At 49.9% G+C, this 24,939-nt stretch overlaps 1 protein-coding gene across 1 annotated transcript in view; it reads right to left on the bottom strand.

Annotated features, from left to right (window-relative positions):
* Window positions 1–24,939, bottom strand: part of OSBPL2 (oxysterol binding protein like 2) — a 48,827-nt gene that overhangs the window by 4,113 nt on the left and 19,775 nt on the right. Inside the window, exons 3-12 of the mRNA XM_046678795.1 lie at window positions 21,733–21,877; window positions 19,068–19,143; window positions 14,480–14,614; window positions 13,820–13,917; window positions 9,710–9,892; window positions 7,546–7,653; window positions 6,747–6,836; window positions 4,820–4,946; window positions 2,814–2,942; window positions 7–46 (exon numbers count right to left, since the gene is read on the bottom strand). Of these exons, the coding sequence (XP_046534751.1) occupies window positions 7–46; window positions 2,814–2,942; window positions 4,820–4,946; window positions 6,747–6,836; window positions 7,546–7,653; window positions 9,710–9,892; window positions 13,820–13,917; window positions 14,480–14,614; window positions 19,068–19,143; window positions 21,733–21,877 (1,131 nt within the window). The remainder of the gene's footprint in view (window positions 1–6; window positions 47–2,813; window positions 2,943–4,819; window positions 4,947–6,746; window positions 6,837–7,545; window positions 7,654–9,709; window positions 9,893–13,819; window positions 13,918–14,479; window positions 14,615–19,067; window positions 19,144–21,732; window positions 21,878–24,939) is intronic.

Raw genomic sequence — 24,939 nt, 5'->3', positions numbered from 1 at the left:
TCCCTCTGCTTCTCCTCCAGCCGCTCCTTCTCCTGGCTCGCCAGGTCTAGGCCAAGCAGAGAGGGCTGGGTAAGGAATCAGAGCTGACACTGAAGCTTCCAGTTTATGTCAAGTAGAGGGGAGGGCTACAGAAAGCAGAGGCTGGAACACCCCTTGCACCCCAATCTGAGGTGAGAAGTCACACTTTGGTTAGAAAATCACGGACAGTAAATCTCATTATCAGGAAACCAAACCAGTCATGAGAGCTGAGGCTCGGCTGCCAAGCGCACAGCAATGCCCAGACCTCAGCACGGCCACGGGCGGGAGGCAGGACGCGTCTACCTGGCCACACAGAGGGGCGCGGCAGGGCAGGGGCGCAGCAGCGGTGTTCTAGAACAGCACCAGTGGAGCGCAAGCGTGAAGCTCGTGCGGCCCTCCCCACCCCACCCTGCTGTCGGCCCTCCTCCGAGGGCTTTCTCTATCAAACACCACTGAAACAGAGCCCAGGGACAGTGGGAGGCAGCGGCACGTCGTTACGTCTTTCACTTGACCTAGGGCAGTAAGTGAAAGGGCAGGAAGCAGGCCCACTGCCCACTGCAACCTTAGCGCTGCTCTGCACCACGCTAGTCCACGGCGTGCGCGCTCCGGCACGGAGCCTGGGCCTCAGCCCCTCTAGCCGAGGATGCGCGGCTCCCCACACTGACGTGAGGACTGTTAATGAACATATCCGGTGTTTGAAATGTAACCTATTGTCTGTTGAGCCTAATAATTTAAAAGTTGGGGATACGTGTTTTGTATGTGTTCTTTTTCATTTCATTTTTCTAGTGTTTTAATTTTTGTAGTATTTGCAAAAGGACTGGTCTGCAACAGGCTTGAAATTTTAAGAAATCTTTCACCACAAAGTTTGAGAAGCACTGTTCTAGAAGATCTAACACTTCTTTAGTTAAAGGGGACAGCATTCCATGAGCCAGGGCTCGGCACCTGGCCTAAGGCCCCGCCCAGGCTCGCAGAGGCGCGCACCCATGTTGCCGTTCTCCATGCCTCGGATGTCCGGGCGCAGGCGGCAGTCCGTGGGAGCCAGGATCTTCTCCATGCCCGTCTCCAGTTCATTGAGACTAACCGTAAAACTGGTGAAATTATACATCTGGAACAACAGGCACGGAAAATGTTACTATAAATGGCATTCTTTTCTGTACACCAGTCACAACTTGAAGCCACAGATGCTCCCTCTAAACCCGTTCAAGGCAACTGAGTGTCACCTGCTCACTGGAGATGCTCCCGTCAAGGTCACCCAGGGGCAGGGGGCTCCTTCCCTGCCCTAAGGCACACTTCCCGCTGTGTCCCCTGGGGGCTCCTCCTCCCCACCCCTATGGGGGCCACCCCAGGCCTCAGTCCTGGGCACTCTCCCCTCACCCTGACTTCCGACTTGCACATCTGTCTACTCAACAACTCTGGGATGTCTGAGAGAAATTTCAAACTTAGGACATCTGAGACGGTCGCCGGGTCTGCTGTCCACGTCTGCTGCACCCATAGCCTCCTGGGCCTCTGCAGCCCTGCCTTCCCTCCCGCCTCCCCGCTGCCTCCCCAGCAGCCTGGACCTCAGGACTTGCCTACCAGGCCCCCTCTTCTGCTCTTGCCCAGCCACCACCTATCTCAACAAGCAGCCAGAGAGGCCTACCCAGTCCCCATGGTGTCCTATGTCACACATGGTCAAAGTGGGGTCATTGGCACTCCTGCCCTGGCCCCCTACTCCTCTACCCTCACTCCCACAGCCCCCTGGGCCTGGCTGCCCTCATGCCAGCCTGCCCCTGGGGGCCCTGCCCTGGCTGTTCCCTCTGCCTGAACATGGCCCCACATGCCACACAGCTCAACCCCATCTCCCTCAGGTCCCTGCTTGAACATCTCCCCATCCCAAGGAGCCCCACTCACACCCTCATCACGCCGATGCCAGCACCCCGAGTCCCCCTGCGCTGCCCAGTTTCCCCAGCACCTCTGAACGCACACATGTCATGCGGGTGTGCAGCCACTGCCAGCTGCGGCCTCCCTGCGGGCCAGGGGTCCAGCCTACCCTGATCTCTGCTCCACCGAGTGACCTAGGCCCACCCGAGGCCTGGTAGGCCAGGGAACTCAATAAATACTCACTGACCGAAGGATGGAGGAACAAGTGTTCTTTTTAAAAGGAATTCCATGAAAAAAACATATGCTTTTTTTCCTATTACATTATACTATTTTATACTCTACTAAAATGATAATAGCGGCTGTGTTGAGGTAAGGTACTTATTTGCGAATGTTTCTTTATTTGACACATGTTCTGCTATGTTTATAGGGTATAATAATATAATAAAAATTTTACAATATGTTGTATATTTTATATATAAATACTTTTAATAGATTAAATATATTACGTTATTATGTAACTGTTTTATATATTATACATTATTGTAAGTAATATAATAAAATTATATGTAATACAAATTGTAAGTGCAATTTTCAACAATAAATATCAAAATGCATTTAAGCATCTAAATTCACAAGTCTGAAAAATAACCTCTTTGAACTGGTTTGGAAATCCCTTCAGTAAGCTGCAGTGGCTGGAGAGCTTTGAGGCTACACTGGATGTGGTTCCGGGGGCAGGCAGCCCTCAGGGGCTCATGCTGCAGAAGCACAGTCCGATTAAGCAACAGAGGATCCCTCCATCTGCTTTGGGACAATGGACTGAGGCAGCTGGCGTGGACTCAAGGCCAGGGAAGAGCTGGGTGGCCTGGCCAGGGGCAGGGGCTGCAGAGAAACCCAGATTTGTGAAGAGGTGGGTGTCGGGGTGGGGGAGCACGGACCTGGGCAGAGTTGGGGGGCCGGGTGTTGACCCTCCAGAGCAGTTTGCTGCCTGGAATGACCTGCACCGTCTCCTGAACCTCAGGCACGGCATCCACCACGTCGCCATCAGCCTTCTCAGAGCTGTTGTCCTGAAACACAGAACACCTGACGGTCAGCCCAGAGCGAGAGCTCCTCTCAGAGCACCTGTCAGACCAGCTGCTGAGCCCCTGAGCTGAGCGAGATGGCCTCTCTAGCAAAGGAGAAGATACCACCTCCTCCCCAGTCTACGATCTGGCCCTCCCTCAGTTTAAGGCGAGGATCGGGTCTCCTGCTTCCAGAGTGTTCACCTTCTCTTTGCAGGGGCTCCCTGCACTGGGGCTCCCCAAAGAGAGGGTGGGAAGTCAGCAGCATGGCATTGCTTTCCTTTGGGAAGAAGCAACACAGCATAAGAAGATGCTCTCCTGAGTCTGATCACAATTAGATGTGGCAACCTTCTAAAACAGCGCGAGCCGTTCGAGGTAAGGGGGACTCTCCTAACTGGCGTACTTCTGGATGAGAGACCTTCCCACGTGCCGCATTTCTGCTGGCCATCAAGTGCTTCACATCTGGTGACTTCATGGTATCTGAGCCTTTCTAGACTAAACTCCAACTGAACATCACATCTTAATAAAAAGATACAACTGCCACACTTATTTTCCAAAATCAGTGGGACCTGGAGAAAGCAGAAAGTGGTTATTCACTTAAAATATGACAAACACGGTGTGAAGATTCCTTCACTAGACCACACCAGGGCTCATTAGCACCGGCTGTAGGCTCCATGGTTTGGTGCCAGAAGCTAAATAAAGACACAGCTCGGGAATAACTAGTCATATAAAACTCTCTCGCAAGGAACAACAAAGCTAAGCTAACACATTAAAGACATCACTAAATGGATTTAACTTTTTTTTTTGTTTTTGAGGACGATTAGCCCTGAGCCAACATCTGCTGCCAATCCTCCTGTTTTTGCTGAGGAAGCCTGGCCCTGAGCTAACATTTGTGTCCGTCTTCCTCTACTTTATATGTGGGACGCCTACCACAGCATGGCGTGCCAACCGGTTACCATGTCTGCACTCGGGATCCGAACCGGCGAACGCTGGGCTGTCAAAGTGGAACATGCGCACTTAACCGCTGCGCCACCGGGCCGGCCCCTGGGTTTAACATTCTAAGTCTGTACAGTCTTGAAGTGGAACTTTCCTTTTTTTAAGTAAAAGAGCATTATTAGAAAAGATGTCTAACAGCATACATGAAATATCACAATATAAAAACACTAAAAAGTCCTAGAGGAGGCTGAATACTTTTGTTAAATATTGAACAGCTCAGGCTTGGTATATTCTAGTTTATTATCTAGAAAAATACGACACCTCTTTTGAACTACCACTTCTAGTTTTAAGGTCAAGAATAACTATTCCCATGTAATGTTATAAACCAATGTCACCTCGATTAAAAAAACAAGAACAACTAGTCCTAAGATAGTCAGCACTCCAAAGCTCCAGAGGAGAGCATCCTTCCTCAGCCTCTCCTGCTGTTGAGTACATCGTCTGGTACCCAGAGCTGAAGATGCGGGAATGGCGCTCACTTGTTTCACTAGGTCTCAGCTAACAAGGTGCAGGGAGACAGGAGATTTATTAAGAAGCATCCAGAACATGGCGTTTCCAGGAAGAAATGGAGGTGCGCCCTGATTCTGCCAGGCTCAGGGTAGGTGCTGGATGCTACAAGAGCAGGAATCCTGGAGCCCGCGGTTCATCACAGCAGCCTCTGCCCAACTGGAAAGCAGTAAACTCCCCCAGCAATGCAGACGCCAACCACACGAGCAGCTTCATGTTGATGGATTCTGCACATTCATCTTTTCCAGCTGGGCCACGAAGGCCCACAGCACCCACAGGCGAGCGGGAGGCCAGCTGATGCCCTGAGCTCATCTCCAGCAGGGCTGGAGCCAGCGCACCATCAGGGCTCTGCCCCCAGGGTGCCCATGCGGGCAGCACCTTACCATGGGCCTCCCCTTTCTCAGGTGGTCACCTCTCCTCTCCTGCTTCTTGAAGGACTCATACGCAACAGGGTCTATGCCCCACAGACACTCCGTCCATTTGCCGTAGATCATAAAGAGCTTCTTTTTGCTGCAGTCAAAGGGAATTTTTAAAAACCAAGTTAATAGCAATTATAAACCATCCATTCAAACATGCAGCACCTTAATTTTGACTATGGAATAAATTCCTGTTCTGGCACATCTTCTTACAAATTTTAGGATATCTCCAGATATAAATCCAAAGATGAAAATGTGCATTTTAGGATCTCTCCTCATGCCACTTGAGACTATTCATACTCCTTATACCACAACCGCAGAGAAAACGAAGATACAAAACCTAAGGGTGGACGACAGGGCAGTGGGAGACAAGAAGCAGAGAAAAAGAGTGTATGTATATTTAAATTTAAAACCTTACGTGCCTATCTGATTACTGTTCCTTAAATACGTTCAGTTTTTATGTACTGAAGGTCCTTCAGCCCTTTTTCCATAATTACATGAACAACGCTTCCCACATTCGGGGAATACTGTTTGCTTTTTCTTTATAACCATAAATCGGACACCCCATATCATTAACCACCTGCATTTTTCATTTAATAACCTCTGGAGATCTTTCCAGTCAGCCACCAGAGCTCTCTGCCTGATTCCAAAAGGAACAATGCCAATAGTGTCAGACCGTTTTTTTTTTGCATCTTCCTTGGGAGGAGAGCACACACAGTGGCCACGCCCTCCCTGGAAGTGCTGCTCTGCCAGGCATGTGACATCCCGGGAGGGCACCTGTGTGTTAGAGGCTCAGCCTGGCGAGCTGGCAGGCAGGGACCAGCTGGGGGACACAGCCAGTCCTCATTCAGCAGAGACAGCTTGACAGACACTCTCTGTCTCCAAGCGGCAGAGCATCAGGAAAGAGCTCACTTGAATTTGGGATGGAAAGCCACAAACATCAGAAGAGGGTTTGCTCGTGCTCACTGAGAGCTGGTGAGTGTGGCCTCGATGTCATGTGGCTCGGACTCCACTCCTACAGCCTGTTTCTGTAAACGAGCCGACCACAGTCTCTCTCGCTCTGGGTTGTTTCCGCCAGGCAGAGGCTGCTCACGGCGTGGGCCAACGCCCTCCCAGTAAGAGGACTGCTGTCCAGCAAAGCTGCACGCTGAGCCCCAACTTATTCCAACAGGCAAAGTGGTGGGAGTAGCCAGGTACCCAACAGCGTGGGATGCAGCAAAAGCACCCAGTGCTTTACCCCGGCAACGTGTTTCCACTTGAAAATGTACGGATTTTAGGGGTTGGAAGGACTCTCTTGACATTATATAACCCAAATTCCTTACTGAAAGAAAAACAAACAAGACATTTGAGACCCAAAATGTAAGGTAACTAATCCCAAGGCGGAAAAGAACCCAGAAAACTTGTTAAAACACTACTGACCACATCTCTGGTCACAAAAACTTTCAAAGTCCCTAATGTGTAGACTGGAATGAGCCAGTCACACGATGAGGATGCTCATACAAGCTGATGTTCAACTTCTGCCTGACAACATGCAGTGGATGCCGGGAGAGAGGAGATACACGTGTAAATGTTTAAAATCTCAGTTATCTCTGTAAAACTGCAGTACCCTCTCTCAGCGAAAGTGCCTAATTTCCTCATGTCCATTGTATTAAAGGAAAACAGACCAGATCTTCTACCCTCAGGAGAGGGTGAGATGGGCTCCACTCACTCTCCACCCTAGAAATTACACCGAAAACACAGCATTTATCTCCTTTTATGCTCAATAACAAAATGTTTTTTCTAAACAAGAGAGTCATAATTTTTCTACTGTGAACAGATGTCACTGGCATAACAACATTTCTGGCAAGGCACAGGCCGTATGGGCGCACCATGAACACATCGTCCGTGGACCTACCTTCTGTCTTGAATGTGCCCTTCCACTTTGTGAAGTTCTTTTCCAAACAATCCACATGGTCTGAAGTGAAGCACACACTTATCTCCAGTTCTGCAGGAAAAACAAACACAGGCTCATGTTGTATGACACAAAATGTCCAGAAAAGGCAAATGGAGAGACAGAGAAAACGGACTAGACGCTGCCCGGGGCTGGGGGCGGCCTCAGGGAGTGACTACAAATGGCACGGAGGGGGCTTTCTGGGCTGATGGAAATGTTCGAACGCTGCCTTGTGGCGATGGTTGCACCATTTAGCAAATTTACTAAAAATCGTTAAGCGTCCACTTGAAATGGTGGATTTTATAATATGCAAATTATATCTCAACAAAATGTTAACAGAGCCAGTCAGCCATGAACTTCCAGGAATGAGGCAGGACAGACTGGACAGTGGACAGAGTTTGAGGATGGCCGCTACATTTCCACCTCAGAATCACACCTGTCTTTGGTGTAGTTTAAAATTTCAAAATAAACTATTGTAACTAAAGACAAAAGCAGTATCAACACGGAGCATTAACCATGGCTTCAACGCTGACCAGAATCAGATCCAACCACCACTGGGCATGGGGTCTCCCGTCAGTGAGGCCTGTCTGAAAGCCAAGGGAAGGAGGGACTAGGAAGGGGGCGCAGGGCAAACCCTCCGAAACTCAACAGCAGAGGGAGACCAGGCCCGGAGGCACGCAGTGAGCGCTTCCGGACCCCGCATGGTTTGTCTTGTCCGCCACCCCCAGTCTCTGACTGTCACACAAACATCAGGTGCTGCTACCTGTGGTTTAAAATTTCCACCGTTCCATACTGCTCTATCCAGAGCTTCCCAATAATCACGTTGTGGACGCAGCAGGTAGGGTTGGTCCAGGTGTAAGCTTCGTCATGTCTGCGAGATGCCAGAAACAAGAAGTCAGAGGCCAACAAGACACGGCGCAGCCCCAAACGCACACCACCAGACAGAATTAACCCTAATTGCCTTAAAACTCGTACACGAGTACAAGAGTGCTTTGAACTCCCTTGAACATGGCTATTTAGCATTCGTTTGAAATTTATTTCTTCTTTCCTTTGTAGCATCAACAAAGCTTTCTACTTAAATGTCAAGACAAGTTAATAAGCAATAAAAGAAGACTGAGACAAAGAGAAACGGCTTTCCTGTGAAGCTGTCAATAGAAAAGCCATTCCAGCAAACAGCCTGAGGGAACTGCGTGCTCCTGAGCGGGAGGCCCTGGTGGGCTGGGGAGCGGCCCAGAACAACACTCCAAACACCTTTCCTTTTATGCCTCATCCTCCCCAAATGGCCTTATCAAAGAGGAAAAGAACCTCCAGAAACGTGAAGGCATCAGACGGCCAGACCTGCGGCCAGACCTGCGTCTCAAGGGAGGCTGCATCAAGAACCACAGCTAAGGGCAAAAAGCAGCACAATGCAGAAGTAGCTCATGACAAATATTTGGAATTCCTGGAATTTCCCAGGTGAAACCCAAACGCATTAATTAACAAGGTTTGCAACTTTTCAATTCTACACGCCTCGCCCCAAGAAAGCAAGATCACTGCAAGACAGGCACGTTTCCCAGAAAGGGGTTGCCCTCACTGGGCCTGGTGGCCTCGTCAGCCCCAAGATGCAGTGGGGGGGGGGGGGGGGGGGGGTATACTCCTCCAGGTCCTCATGGTTCTCTGGCAACCAGCCAGTCTGGGCCAACGAGAAGCAAACATTGCATCCAATGCTTCGCTACAGCAGGCTGCAGTCAGTAAGACTCAGAGCTCAGAGGCGCGGCGGCATGCCACAGCCTGGAAGCCGGTTACCGCGGGTTTGCTAGGACTCAGTCTGTGCTCTGAGGTGTCTCCCATCAACACCACATTGGGGAGCACTAGATTTACAATCAACAGGTGGGTGGACAGCCTCACAGACGGCCCCCTCAATGTTCCTCACCTCCTGGAATTCAAATCCTATATCACCCTCTCCCACACTCAGCCAGGGCTGGGCTGTGTGACCAAAGGCACATGTGTGTCGGGGGTAAGGTAGGGGTCACTTCTTTTTTTTCTTTTAAAGATTTTATTTTTCCTTTTTTTCTCCCCAAAGTTCCCCGGTACATAGTTGTGTATTTTTAGTTGTGGGTCCTTCTAGTTGTGGCATGTGGGATGCCACCTCAGCATGGCTTGGTGAATGGTGACACGTCCACACACAGGATTCGAACCAGTGAAACCCTGGGCCGCCGCAGCGGAGCGCATGAACCCAACCACTCGGCCATGGGGCCGGCCCCAAGGGGTCACTTCTGAGATTAGGTCATAAAAGACACTGGCTTTTGTCTTGGTGGCTCTCTCCCTGTGGGTCCCTGGCTCTGAGGGATGCCAGCGCCATGTTGTGAGCAGCCTTTTGGAGGGGCCGAGTGGCAAGGAACTGAGGCCTCCTCCCAAGTGCCAGGGACGCGAGTTTGGTGGCAGATGCTCCGCCCAAGCCGCCTTCGGGATGCAGCCTGGCCCACAGCCTGCCTACAATCTCATGGGGCCCTGAGCCAGAACCACCAGCAATACAGCTCTCGATTCCCAGCCCGCAGAAACTACGCAAGAAAGCAAACAGCAGTTGTCTTAAGCTGCTAAGTTTGGGGCTGTTACACAGCAAGAGATAACCACTACCATCAGTGACCAAAGCACATCAGGATCACGTGGGAAGAAATGGGGAGCTCCAACAGCAAGGAGATGCACTCTTCCAAGTGACGCCCCAGCCTGGGTGAGGTGTCCACAAGGGGTCTCGGGAGTAGGGAGCTCTTAAGTGAAGAAGTTTCTGCTGTTGGAAAGTCTGCCTGACTTAGTAGAAAAGGGCCTGATCCTTCCACTAGGAGGAAGATCATATTGTTCCCACCTAACAAAGATGGATTTCCTTTCAGATAAGCAGCACTCACTTGGGTTTTTCAGAGGCAGGGCTCGGGCGAGACTCCTCCACTTACTTGAGAAGCTCCAGCGTGATGGTGCCCCGTGGCTCAGCCTCCACGCTCTTCCCCCAGAACTTCAGCTTCGGGTAGATGGAGCCATGAAACAGGAAGTCCTGACTGAGGCCTTCGGAATAAAACGCACTAATGGGGGGGTGGTGGCTGACCTGCTCCGATATAAATCTGAATCCTAAATCTTCCCTAGGTACAAAGACAAGAGAGAAAAGAAGGGGAGCAGGGGACGGAGAAAGGCCACATTAGTGACAGCAAAACGCAGTAACAGTCAGCTCAACAGCCCTCTCGGTGGAGCCCACAGCTCTGCAGGTGACAGTGCTCCCACGCCTGGAGGAGCTGTAGGGCCGATCCTGCCTTCCTGTCCGGGTGAGGGGTTGGGAAATGCTGCCACATGGGGCAGAAATATCCAATACTTGCTCTGATGTCACACTTGGCCTAACACTGACCACACAGACACACAAATTGTGTCTCCAGGGCAAATCTGAACACCACACAGAACAAGTAACAGTGGAGAAGCCTTCCACCCTAACCCTCTGCTCACACCCTCCATAGGACCACCCAGAGCACACACAGGTCTCGAAGCATCTCTTACAACCAGTGACTTAGAGGCCCCTGATACCAAGCTGTCATCTTAGTCCTTGAGAGACGCCCAGTGCCCAGAACCAAGAGTGATAACTTTATAGCCTTTCCAAAGGGCGTTCCTTTCTAGCCTTCTTCTAAGACTCCTGGAATTTTTGTGATGGAATGTCTTACGCCCCAAGATATTCCTGGCCAGGAAATAGGATTTTTAGTACATTCTCTTTTTCAATAAAAAAACGTCAGTTTTTAATTGTTCCGGAACTGTGAATACACCTACAGTTGTAGTCACTAAAAATTATAAAAGCTAAACCACATAATTACTAACTTAACTGAAATCAGAATTTCCAATCATTACAGAGGAAGGAAAGCTGAAAAATTAGATTTTAAAAGGTTGCCTACCAAAGTATGTAATTTAGAAAATGAATACTTGTCTAAGAAAAGAAAGCGTTATTTTTAGCTATCCAAGAGCAATCTGTAAGGATGAAAAGACACTGGTGAATGACTTGGTTTAGTTTTTTGCTCCTCAAGCAGGAGAGTGCTCAGGTCTTAGCTGCATCGCGTACAGCAGACACCGGCAGAAGTACGACCTGGAAATTGAGACATGACAAACCAAGTATGTTGAAGTTTAGAAAGAATGTTAGTTTTTTCTATCAGTCTAAGAAACTTTAGTACAACCCCTGAATTAAGTTCCTGAAAAAGACTAACAATTAGGTGTGTCACACTGTATTCAGCATCTTGGGTTGTTCGTATTCTCTTAATCCATATTGCTCATTTCCCATTGTCTAGAACTCTTTTCATATTATGCTTTGATTTCTCTTTTCAAGATATTTTTTGTTGTTGTTTTGTTTTTTAAAGACTGGCACCTGAGCTAACATCTGTTGACAATCTTTTTTTTCCTTCTTCTTCTTCTTCTTCCCCCCAAAGCCCCCCATTGCATAGTTGTACATTCTAGTTGTGAGTGCCTCTGGCTGTGCTATTTGAGACGCTGCCTCAGCACAGCCTGATGAGCGGTGCCGTGTCCGCGCCCAGGATCCAAACCAGAGAAACCCTGGGCTGCCAAGGGGAGCGCACGAACTTAACCACTCGGCCACGGGGCCGGCCCCATCTTTTCAAGATAGTTTAATGGTGCTTTTTAATAAACTAAAATGCCAATAATAATCTAACAGCTAGATAAGGTTAGAACTTCGAACACTGACACCAAAACATGCTGACTGGAGGGAGGAAACTATTCCTAAAGAGAAATCTAGAAAAGGAAGAATACTCTACAGGAATTCAAAACAAAACACTCCCTTAAGAGTGACTCTCCAGGCAAGACTTTCTCTCATCTGGGCCTCAGTTTCCTCATTTCTAAATTGGAGAAGCAGTCCCTCCTGCTGTGATACGCCATAACCCAAGGTCACCTGCTGACCCCTCTGTCATCTACAAGAAGCCCACGGCAGCACACATCACGCTGTCCCCTGACTCCTGCAGCTCTCTTGGAGGTAATGAGATTGCAGAACCGCGGCTCAACCACTCAGTGCCAGGCACACCAAAGCCACACTAAACATCAGGATGGTGCCCCACACCTGCCTGAACCGTCCAGGACCAGGCAGAAACAGATGACACTTGGAAACTAGGACATTTATGTGGCTTTTCAACTACAACAAGTGATTTATAGGCAGAGGTGCAGGCCTGCCTGCATTACTAAAGATGACATTTCCTCCCCAAATAGTCTGAAACCAGTGCTGACACACACATCCACTGGCACATACATTTTAAACTCTTCACACATCTGAACAGTGCCTATTTTAAGCCGATCAACATCCCAAATCCCACAATCATTTACTCACCATTGAAAAAACTCTTAATCATTAATAATGCATATGTAATAAAGGGCCCGAGAACTAAATCTGATATTTCAAAGAAACTATACTTCTTTGAATCCAAGATGCCACTGATCACACGATACGCCATTATTTTATTTTATGAAAGAAAAAATGCTGTAAATTAAACTATGACATGCAGAAATGTAAAACATGAGAAGTGTGTCTCAGCATCAATGAAATACTGTAATTTAGAAAATGTCTGTAATATCATGGAGAAATATGGCATAATATTAAATGAAAAAGGATACAAATTAACATTATCACATTATGTAAACACACACACACTCACACAAGGAAATCTACCAAAATGTTAACACTGATTGTCTTTTACGAGATTATGTCGGACTTGTCTCTTTCACTTTTCTCAATTTTACATACATTTTCTAAAAAGAGAATGCTCTTGCAATTAAAAACAAATTTTATTTAATAAAATATTCCAATAGACTCTCAACAGGACCCAAGGGTAGGTGGAATAAGTTATTCTTGGGGCCGGCCCGGTGGTGTAGTGGTTAAGTTCGTGCACTCTGCTTCAGCAGCCCAGGGTTCTCAGGTTCGGATCCCAGGCATGGACCTAGACACTGCTTGTCAGCCATGCTGTGGTGGTGTCCCACATACAAAATAGAGGAAGATAGGCACAGACGTTAGCTCAGGGACCATCTCTCTCAAGCAAAAAGAGGAAGATTGGCAACAGATGTTCGCTCAGGACCAATCTTCCTCACCAGAAAAAAAAGTTATTCTAGAAGTCACCAAGTGGCCCCACAGAGGTGCCACGCACATTTATGCTCCTGGCACCCTGGCCCAAGCTGGGTACTCCACTCCTGCAGCGTGGCTGATCTGATGACTGAGAAAGTACAGTGCTGCTGTCTCCTGACCCTCACTTGTCGGTCTGGGTGGACTGGCCCAGAGATACGTCCTCTGAACAACTGCACAGCCCCGGAGGCACTGAGCTCCATGGAGAGAACGCCACGAGGGCCCCGCCTAGCCCTCCCAGGGCCCCCACCAGAACCAGCGGAAGGTGGCCTCCCCTCTGGTCCAGCCTCAAGTGTCTGTGCTGGGCTCAAGGACCAGGAGGGAAGCTGGGGGGCAGGACAGGGGAGCAGGAGGCACTGCTGAGGCTGCCTAGAAGAAACTCCAGCAGAAGGAATTCCAGTCACATTTAAAAGAAGCTGTGCTCTGGCCCACTCTCCATCTCCAGCACCATCGGCCACTCCTAAGACCCTGCACGAGGCTGTGCAGTGGTCAGTGGGCGGCTGCAGACGAAAAGCCCTCTTGGCAGTTGCTCTTCTCTTTAGATTTCTCTGCTCTCCACATAACATTCACTAAGATGCTCTGGTAAAATGAGCTAGTTTTACTTGGTGCCTATTTCCATTTTAGTTCAAAACCAACAATCCTACCCTTCTGCACAGCACTTTCACATACATTGTATCTCTGTTCCCGAATCGAGTACATTATTCTATTTTCAACTGTTTTACAACATTAGGGTTTGTTATGTTATTAACACGACATCCCTCGTATGAGAAATATCTTCTCACCTACAGTATCCCAAGCCCTTCAGTCAAGTCCTATTCAAATGGCCCCTTCTCAGAGTGGAGAAATCGACACCATGAAAGAACCAAGCTCACCAGAAGACTCCCACATACAAGATACTTACAAAGGCCTTGTCCCCTACCTGATCAATTCGTACGTCTCTCCCAAGAGTGGATTGAATGGCTTGCCGGTCCTCTCCCACTGGGAAGCCACAGCTGAAACCGCAAAGGCAGCTACGGACTAGAAACAGGCAGAGGGCGGTGAGCGGCTCTCCACGGGGAAGGCCGGGAGAGGGCGTCGCCGGTGCTCAGCTCCTCTGCATCATTATTTACTCCTGGGTGACATTTCAGTCTGCCACTTGTAACATGTTTTGAGATTACAGAACTTCCGGAGAAATGCCATTCATCACCCCACCACTTCCCCAAAGCCACAGAAAGCAGGAACTCTGTGCTGCTTGCTGCCCCCCGCCTGGGCCCTCCTTGCAGGCTCTGTGGCAAGGTCAGTCTGTCGGTCTGTCACACTCACGCTTTCTCTCCAACACACACACACACACACACACACACGGCAGTGGACGGAGCGGCTGCGACTCCCGATGTCACACACCGGTGTGAACATGCCCAGGACAAAGGGCTCAGCTACTGGGCTGGACAGCACCCGAAAGCCAGTGTGAGCTGTGCTGGCCCTTCTCCCAGATGTCCCACCGGTAAGATGCCAGGTCCCTACCATGACGTGGCCAGTCAAATGGTGTCACATTCATTAAAAACTATGGCCTGGCGCCCCCTGAAAGGAGCCCACCACCCACCTGCATCCTGTCCAGGGGCTGGGGCTGGCGGGAGGCTTTGTGAATGAGGTACACGTGCTCCATGTACTCCGTGATCCGCTGCAGGAAACTCAGAGGCTCGTTGAAGGCAATGGGCATCGTGATCTTGGACAGTTCCTAGGGGGAGCCAGACTCGTTACCTTACTGGTAGGCTTCCCCCAGAAACCAGAGCCCCACACTGCCCCTGCTCTGAGGACCACTTCTTGGAGCCTCAGTCACCTGCACTGGACAAGATCTTAAAACGCCCCATGGGCAAGCTGTGGCCTGGAAAGTAAAGCCACCTGGCCCTCCCACCACACCCAGCAAGCTCCACTTCCGTCAAGAGCCTGGACAGGCCTTCCCACACGATGGTCCCCGAGTCCCTCTACTTCTCCATGCCCATTGCCCCATTCTGGACCCATATTGCACACGGAGACATCAAGGATTGCAAGAGGAGCTCCCAGACTGGCCACCTCAAGGGCCCACCCCCAACTCCAGTGTGCCCGCCCTTCACGCAACTTCCAGATCCGTGGCCCCAAAGCATCATTCAAAATAGTCATTGCTTCCAATCACCTCCAAGGTAGCGTGAAACTCCTCAGCCTGACAGGTGAGATCTCCCACACCGTGGCTCTGTGTGGCTTTGCTCAAAGGCCTTTCAAAGTCAGCAAAGGAGCCTCAGGCGCCGGCTCTCAGGCACTGCATGGGCACAGTGAGCAGCGCAGCTCACAGTGCAGTGGGGAGAAGCCAGCAAGATGCTAAGAGGGACACTAAGGGCCAAGTGCCCGCAAGGGCACTCTGTGAGCTGGTGTCTAGGGAGGAGATTCTGACACTTAGATAAGGCAGGGGCCCTTCCAGGAAGAAGTACAGCTGAGCAGGGCAGGACGGGAAGAACCAGAGTGTGGGGGCCTAGAGCAGCAGAGGAGAGGAAGGGGCGTGAGGCGGGGGAGGTGGGCCAGAGGGAGGGGAGGAGGGGAGAGGAGGGAAAGAACGAAAGGTGCTGGCCTTGCTCATGTCAGGAGAAAGGAAATAAAACTATGTGGCGATTCCACTGCTCACCTGCTCAAGTGAGGAAACTCCAAAGCTTTGACACTCACCTCTCGGAGAGGCTGTGGGGAGACAGGTCCCCACTCCTGCAGTGGGAATGCAAAATGGCGCAGCCCTAGCGGGGGTTTGGCCCCATTAGCAAAACCGCACACACACTTATCCTTCAGTCAGCAGTGCCATTCCAGGAGTCTACCCATAGTCCTCCAGCAAACACACAGTGGAAAGCCAGAAATGAGCCACCGCCGCCCCACAGGGCCCTAGTTAGTAGACGGCGGGCAGCCACAGGAGGCGGCACAGAGCAGCGACCAGAGAGCGAGCAGGGCTCTATGCACACTGTCTGCAGGCGCTCCGGCTGCATTGTGGAGCACAAACCGAGGAGAAAAGCCTTCAGATCGCTCATCTAAAGAGATGGGGAGGAGACAGTGCAGTCACCTTGACATTTGTAATGGTCACCTCCAGGGAAAGGGAGCTGCAGGGAGGGAACAGGGACAGGAACTGAATTCTTGGAATATACCTTGAGAGATGTGACTTCGGACTTACAATTTTAAAACAAAATTAAATTTAGAAAAGCAATCTCCAAACATCAAAAAAACGAAACAAATGAACCCACACGACCCCCTTGGGGCACATCACAGAGAAGAACCTCTCCAAGTGGTTTTAAAACACAGTGATTTGAAATACGCCCTAAGCACAAAAAGACTGAGAGCCAGCAAACTGGTACTGTTCCAGCAACCCTGCCGCTGGCAGCGGAGCTGATCCTGTTCTCCAGAACCACTGGTATGTGAGATAAGGCAAGTGAGTCATTAATTACATGCTAGCCTAAATCGATCGCCTCCAGTGTTGTTAAAAACTGAGATTGTTGGTGTGGGAGAAAAAGAGACACAGACATAAGATAGAAGAGGTTAGATAAATCCTGTCATCCCAAATATGAAGCGTCACCGAAACAAACAAAAACACAGTTCCTAACTCTCCCCTGGAAAGACCTAGAAAGACCAATCTGGTAGCTCCTCTGGGACCCAGCCATAGCCTGAGCTCTCTCTCCCAGGACAAGTGGCCAAGATGAGATGAACTGGAAGCATCTTTTGTAAAGGATTAAGGGCCAACTTGAAGAGGCCATCACCAGTCAAAGATGGAACAACTTGTGGACCGAAACAAGTCAAATGGGTTAACTCCATGAGTTAAAAAAAAAAAAAGCTAGTTGGTCATCCTGGTCATGCTAGGTGATGCTAGTGAACCAAATACACTATTTGAAACTTTGATAAAGAGAAAGAATCACTCACTGACCCTGACTTTCTTACACAAACTGCACTCACGGCAGCGGAAGGGAACGTCCCGGGCCATAAAGGAAGAGGGAAAGTCCTGGCCTGGCTCCAGTCTGCAGCTCCTAACGAATGAATGGACGTGGACACTGAGCATCAAGCTCCTAAATGCACAAGAAAAGCAACAAAAAGGTCTCCTGATGGAAGGGTACACACAGAGACCACAAAACACAAACAAGACAATGACACTGGAAATTTGAACACAGAGTGGATATTTGATGATACTAAAGAATTACGTTATTTTAAAAGTAAGATAACAGTATCGTGGTGTGCTAAAAAGAGTCTATCTTTTAATGATATATAAGAAATATTTACAAAGGAAAAGACGTCTGGAATTTGCTTCAAGATACCAGGGGAGGAGAGAAGGAGTAGAGGTGCAGAGGAGACACAAGCAGCCCCGACTGACACTGTGGGTGCGGGGGGTGGGGCGGCGTCATTACACACTTCTGTCTGCTTCTGTGTGTATCTGAATTGTCCATGCTAACCAGTTTGTTGCTGTTGTTTTAGTGAGCTAAGAAGTAGTAAAAGGAGAGGTGTGTCACGTCTCTGGAGGTGAGTCTAAAGAGAGTGGATTTCAAGAGGCAAAGCTGTGAAGTGGTGCAGAGCGACCCAGGATGACCTTCCGCCCAGCAGTTCGGAGAACACGCCAACCCTGAGTTTCTATCCAGCTTTAAGCTGAATCCATCCTACAGTCAATTCTTTAGGGAATGCAATGTAATGATGTCACTTTGTTGGATGGACGGTTTTGGCATTAGACTTCTGAAGTGTCAAGATCAAGTAGTTTGTGAAGTTCATCATATATCCCCAGGAACACACTTTTGTCCAGACCTGAACTGCTCACAAAAAAGTAGGAGATAACACTGCTAAAGGAAAACAATCCCAAACATATTATTTTAAAAGGTACCAGAGAGACATGTGCAGAAGCCTGCATGTGTGCAAGCAGGGTCAGCACGGGCCCCTGCCTGCGGGGCCTGGAGCAGTGACACCCCACAGCAATGAGGGTGTCTAGTGCCCAGGTCTTAGTTCTAAGTGCTGCCCTCCCAGGAGAGGACCTCAGCGGAAAACCTGGGGAAGCCAAGTCAGGCGTGGCTCAGCTGCGAGCAGCGTCCCACGGGTTCCACGCCGACCACTGCCCTTGGGCTACTGTGTGAGATGCCGATCACGGAAGCTGGAGAAGGGAAGACAGGACGCACAGACTGTGCTGCAACTTTCTATACTCTGAAATTACTTCCGAACAAAAAGTTGAAAAACAGATGGAGTTTCCTCTGGAAAAAAGGACTGAAATGGATAAGGGCGAAAAATAAACGGCGTTGGAAGGACGCGGGTGAAGAACATCTGAGCAACAGTGGAGGGCACTTTTCAGATCATTTCGCTTGAGTCTGAGCGAGCGTGCACCGGACTGCTCCTGGGAGCGCTCCACCCTCCTGAGAAGGCGCGGCTAGGATTCTCACGGTCAAGAAAGACCAGAAAAGGGAACACCTATGGCTTCTGGACACTAATTACCCAACTATTTTTTGTGTTACAAATTCTAGGCACCTGAGCTCTGCCTGCAGCCCAGAGTGGGTGGGCTGGGAAGATGGAGCCTTGGCTCCTGCAGGCCTGCCCGTGACTCACTGTCAGCGTGCAGCCAGGAACCTCACTGAATGAAGGCCCCCCCAATTCACATAGATGATTTCAAGCCAACTAACCACAAGCATATCATAGAACACCAAGGTAAATGTAAGCCCATGTGACATTTCTGTTATTTTTGGTGAGGAAGATTGGCCCTGAGCTAACATCTGTTGCCAATCTTCCTTTTTTTCCCTCCCCAAAGCCCCAGTACATAGTTGTATATCCTAGTTGTAGTCATCTTAATTCTTCTATGTGGGATGCCACCACAACATGGCTTGACGAGCGGTGCATAGGTCTGCACCCAGGATCCAAATTGGTAAACCCCAGGCCACCAAAGTGGAGCATGTCAACTTAACCACTCAGCCATGGGGCTGGCCCCATGCGACATTTCTTATGTCAAGAGTTTAACCTCTAGAATTGTTTTTCTACTGTCTATAAATAATTCAACTTTTTTTCACCTCTTCCCTATACATATTTGTTCCTTTCTTGTTTTATTATCTTTCTTACGTTTATAAATATGCAGAGTGCATTTTCTTAAACGACCAGCAGTGCAATAAATTCACAGGAATTAAAAATGTTTAAGTTCCATGCTTCAAAATGAGTGCATCTGAACTTACCAAGCCAATGCATTTTTTTAATATGCTCCACACACTGAAGTCGCTTCTGGTAAACATTGGGGCAGGTAATGACGTCCTGTAAGGAGGCAACCAGAGTAACATCTGTTTACTCACAACAGGAGATTCACTCACGACTGATGATTCTGCTCAATGACCATTTTTTCTTTAATTTTCTACCAAACATTAGCACTTCTCTGTTCTGGCATGCCTGGGAATAAAAAAGACTGGACTGCCGTTTAAGTCCCAAAGAAAGGTTTCCACAGGGATTTTTTTGGAGGGTCTCCCGGGAAACCAGCATGACCGCACGGCCGACTTTCCTTCCACAGAGCCAAAGATCGGGTGTCAGAGGAGGAGAACGGTCACCACGCCCTGAGGGCAGCTGGGGCCTACTGCCAGAGCCACAGCAGAACCACGGACAGAGCCCAGCCACGAGGTCACCAAGAGAGGACCAGATTAAGAAAACCTTCTCAGGAACCAGCTGTCAAGCCCCTTTTAAACATGCGTGTGTTTTCCTGAAGTACATTCCTCTGCAGGCTGTCTTCCCGCCAGCTCCATGGGGAGTCCCGGGCAGTCATGTCTGCAATGTGACCCTATTCACAGCTGAATGGACAGGGACCCCGGAGCGGGGGCCCTTGGTCTCCCCCTGGGAATCTGGGGCTGGGATGAGACACTGTCTCCACCCGGGAGGGAGGGGCGCCTGAGCAGGATGTAAACCCAGATTTGGGGGGAGCATGTTGGACACATGCACACTGAAGACAGAGCACGTGGGCAAGGGGCTGCGGTGTGGGGACTGTGGGGTGGCGCTGCCCGGGCCCTCGGAAGACACGCCAGTGCTCTGCCCTGAGTCCGGTCTGTGTAAGCTGCTCTGGGAGTTTCTGCACTCACAACAGACAGCCTTGACCCGCCACCTCCACTCTGGTACCCGGTCTTTGGAACGATGATAGCGCATGTTCTTGCCCAGTCAGGACCCTGGGCTCTCCCTCAAGGATGTCATGTTAGGGGAGCTGGGTCAGGGCACACTGTTTATTTAAGGCGGCAAGAGAGAGTGGAGAACATGGCAGCTGGAGACAAAATGGGAAAGAAAACTAACATTTACGAGCACCACACGCCAGGCAGCCAGCAGCTCCCATTCGGCCCACCCTACTAGCTCTCATGTGGGCGTCCAGAGAACTCGGTCAGCGGCCACGGCGTGGCAGGCACATACTGCGAGGCGGGAGCATGGCTCCATGGCAGGTCAGGAAAGAGCCCCAAGGATGACCTCACGCGGAGGTAGAAGGGAATAGTAGGAACTAAAGAGATAAAGGCGGAGGAGAGGGCCCCAGGCCCGGGAAGCAGGGCAGACAGTGCCCTCGCATGGGGAAGGCTGGGTACACCTGAGGGCCCAAAAGAGGCCCCTGTGGCTGGGACCGGAGACAATGGGGAGAGGGAGCTGGAGCGGGAGGAATAAGCAGGACCCGGCCCTGAGGCAAGAGCTGAGGATGCTGGCCCTCATCCTAAGAGAAGGGTGACCTTATGTTCATTGACCAAAGGGTGATGGCTCTGAGAGGAAAGGGGCATGGGATCAGCAATTCCTCAGGACCACGTGGACATTTAAGCTGGGGTGGAGGGGGCCTGATCAGATCTGTCCTTTGAAAAACCAACTCTGCCCACAGCATGAGGAAAAGCAGGGGGGATGCAGAGGCAGTGCAGAGGCAACTGCAGGGGGCACAGAAGAAACGGTGGTGGGCCGGACTGGGATGTGGCAGAAGGCTGGGGGGCTGAAGGGGTCCGAGATGTTTCAAGAGGCCAGCGTGTCAGAGCTGAGGAGGGGATGGCGGCAGAGGTCTGGTCAGGGGCAGCCCGAGCTGCTCCTGGACAGGCTGTCTGACCACACAGGGGGTGCTCCGACACCTGCCGAGCAAACGGGCGAACACACACAGGTGGGCGTGGGGCCCTGAATCCTCCAGGTGGAGACAGCAGGGAGGCATCTGGGTCTAGAGCCCGGAGCAGAGGTCTAGGGGGCAGCTGGAGGGCTCCCTGTACCAACACGCACATCAGCATGGGGGACCAGAGGCCTGCCTGCCCACTGCCACCATCGCACAGGGCCTCTCCCCACTCACGGCTTGTTCTGCCTGTGTCCTCACCTCTGTTGGTGAGGACTTAGGTCACTGTCACTAGAAGCTACCTGCATGAAAATGAAATGTTGGTGGGAAGAGAATGGAATGTGGTCTTGCTGCACTAGACAACCCTCTCTAAATTCACAGGGGTGAGAGGTCAACATGTCGCTATAGAATGCAGGCAGGTCAGCGAGGAATCAGGAGGGTCTGACAGTGAAGCGACCCCTCTGGGTCCTGTGCACAGTGCTCAGTGGCCCCTCATGCTCAGTCCTCCCAGCCACACTGGGGCAGGGACGACTATCCTTGTCATTTTACAGATGACAGGAATTAGCAGTCGAAGAAGTGCCATCTCTGAGCTCCAGGAGCCAAGGAGAGAGGCCTTGAGTCTGAAAGCTTTGGCGGAGCAGGGCACTGGATGAGTGCCTGATGAGGAGCCAGGCCAGGTGACAACGGGCGGGATGCTCCCCCAGCTCAGGACGCGTGAGAGCTGAATGGGTGCCCTGCAGCAGACTTAGGGGTGACCACAGACACCCCGGGAGATTCTAAAATATGTATGTGGGAAAACATACCTGTGCTTTTGAAGTCCATTCTCTTGAGGGGGTCTCTCCCCAACTTTTCCAATGCCATTACTTTTGCTGGTGTCCACATGAATCACTCCAGTGACTCTCTGATTTGCCTCTGAAAATTCCCCAGAAGAGTTATCAGAATCAAAGCCTGCACAAGACAAGCAGAATGGTAATCTTCACAGGATGTGAGCACCCAAAAGCCTTCTCCCAGACTCCCGACAGCACGAGCACCACCCCTGAAGCTCTAAAGCGACTCTGACCGCGATGTTTCGGGATCATTAACTCTGCTTCTCAAGACTGAAGGTGGAGGCAGAGGAGGCAGGAACACTCTGGGTGCTTCCCCGGTGACAACAGCCGCTGGGACGTGAATTTCAAACATCCCAGGTTCCTCACACGCCTGGTGTAGCCTGTGTGCTGACCTGAGGGTCAGCTTTAGGCACCAGAAGACACCTGTTTACCATGTTAGTCACGACTCCTACCCTTTGAGCGGGCCACCTCTACAACTTTCAAACCCATCTCAAAGCCGCAGTGTGTTCCGTCTTTGCACAAGGTCTGTGGTCATGCTCTGCGTTTTGTTCCAAAGTGCAACCCGCCGCTGGAGTTTCTAAGGAACGAGACCACTGCAGCACGCAGACGCGCCGCCCCAATCTACTGAAGCAACGGACGGCGACTGAGACAGCCAACGACCACTGCGAACTTAGAGACCACCCCACGGAAACGGAAAACTGCACAGAAATTTAGGGCTTGTGTGAAAGACAGGTGTATGTTCTCTTGGTCCACTCAGTTCCCCAAAGAAGAGTCAAACCACATTGGGCTGTGACCCTTCTCCACCAGATGAGCCTTCTCCCGAAGGACCATGAGACTGGGGAAAAAAAGAAAACATGTGTCCTTTCACTTCAGCCAGCACAATCACTGAAATACTCAAGTCCTGCCCCAGAGCAAGCTAGAGCAGCAGCTGCAGCTGCAGGCTGAGTCCGCGCAGCCAGGGGAGGGGTTTCCTGGACTGCTGGCACGCGGCGATGACCCTGACCATTTCAGGGAGGACACAGTGCTCACAAGGAGCTTAGGGTCCCACAACAGCCCCTCATTTCACAGAGAGGAAGGGGAAGCCCAGGGTGTAAGGCTAGACAGGTAATTGTTGTCACACCCAAAACGTAAACAAATCTGCTGCTAAACTTCCCTGAGAATAAGCAAAAATATCTTCACTCATCTTCTTCTATATTGATGAGAGTCACAAAATGTAGTATTGAGATTTATCACACAGCAATTTTGAAAGGATATATTAAAAATGAACCTCTTCTATGAACACTTTTCCAAAGAAGATATACAGATGGCCAATAAACACATGAAAAGATGTTCAAAATCACTAATCATCAGGGACATGCATATCAAAACTACACTAAGATACCATCTTACACCCATTAAAATGGCTATAATCACTAAGACTAAAACTAACAAATGTTGGAGAGGGTGTGGAGAGAAGGGAACCCTCATACACTGCTGGTGGGAATGCAAACTGGTGCAGCCACTATGGAAAACAGTATGAAGATTCCTTGAAAAACTAAAAACAGAACTGCCATATGACCCAGCTATCCCACTACTGGGTATCTATCCAAACAACCTGAAATCAACGATCCAAAGTAACATATGCACCCCTATGTTCATTGCAGCACTATTCACAATAGCCAAGTCATGGAAGCAGCCCAAGTGCCCATCGACTGATGATTGGATAAAGACGATATGGTTTATATACACAATGGAATACTACTCAGCCATAAAAAAGACAAATTCATCCCATTTGCAACAACATGGATGCACCTGGAGGGAATTATGCTAAGCGAAATAAGCCAGACTGAGAAAGACAAACATCATATGATTTCACTCATATATGGAACATGAACAAACACATGGACAAAGAAAGCAGTTCAGTGGTGACCAGGGGAAGGGAACTAGGGGGAGGGTATAGGGAGTGAAGGGGAGCACTTACGTGGTGACAGACAAGAAGTAATGTACAAGTGAAATCTCACAATGATGTAAACTATTATGAACTCAATTAAAAAAAATGAATATCTTACATGACCAATATTTTCTGAAATAGCCTGTCACCTCTAATTCTTGCTATCTCCCCCAAAAGCAACACCTGCTTAATCCCCAGTCTAAAGGTAGCTTGGAAGTATTCCCTCCTTGAGGAAACTCTGTCCTGCAGGCCCTGTGCTGGCGCCCTGTCTCCAGGGACCCCCGCAAGGCTGAGACTGCAGGCCTACAGCACTAAGTAGAACATTCACGTAAATGAGAACCTGAACGGGTGTCCAGGAAAACAAGGCAACCCACCACTGCAGGCTTGTCTCAAGTGAGCCAGTGCTCTATAAACAGGTTAAACATTTTAATGTACAAAGAGTACTCACTGGGGAAAGAGAAAATACAGAGATGCAAAGGGGAAACTTGAAATCACCTGTAACCTGGTCTCTCAGAGATACCTACTTTTAACAGGTCAGTCTGTGACTTTTTGAGGTTCTTAACCTGCACATATTTTTCATGTACTTTACAACCTTTCACCTTAATGGCACTGTTTCTTGGAGGAAGTAATTGCCTGTTGAAGCCATGCAGGTGATAACCGCTGGGTTTGAATACTTTTCAAATTTGAGTTACAAAGTAAGATCAACGGTACAGACAGGGAAGTAGTCAGGATTCTGCATCTTACATGGGTATATCACTGCATTGGGAGACAACATTTTTCTTCTCTCTATTCTTTGTTTTGGAACCAAAGGACTGAGGTGAGAACTTATTTTCACCTAGCCACCCGCCTCTTCCACCTCCACATCAGAGACACGCAGAGAAGTGCTGCTGGGCCAAGAGGCGGAGACGGAGTCCAGCAGCACTGCTCCACCTAGAGCTCAAGTCCTCTCTGGGCAAACATCTCTGGGAAAGTTCAGAATGTTCAGGAATGTCAGCTACACTGGTTCCAGGGGAAAGGGAACTTCACACGAGACTCCTAGAAGGGACGGACACTCTGAGGCCAGGCTCTCTTGGTGACAGGAGTGGTCACTCTGCAAGGGCCAGGTGGCCCGAGGGCGTGATTCTTGACAACCACTCCACTCAGTGGGAATTCACCTGCAAACGATTACTAACACGTGTGCAGGTGGACAAACACCGATGTGTCTCCGAGGAGCACATCTCCGGGATGACAGGAGCTCTGAACTGTGGAGGCAA

Source organism: Equus quagga, chromosome 12 (assembly GCF_021613505.1).
Source record: "Equus quagga isolate Etosha38 chromosome 12, UCLA_HA_Equagga_1.0, whole genome shotgun sequence".
NCBI lineage: Eukaryota > Metazoa > Chordata > Mammalia > Perissodactyla > Equidae > Equus > Equus quagga.
Note: the sequence above shows the minus strand (reverse complement) of the source record. Positions and strands in the feature narration are given on the sequence as shown.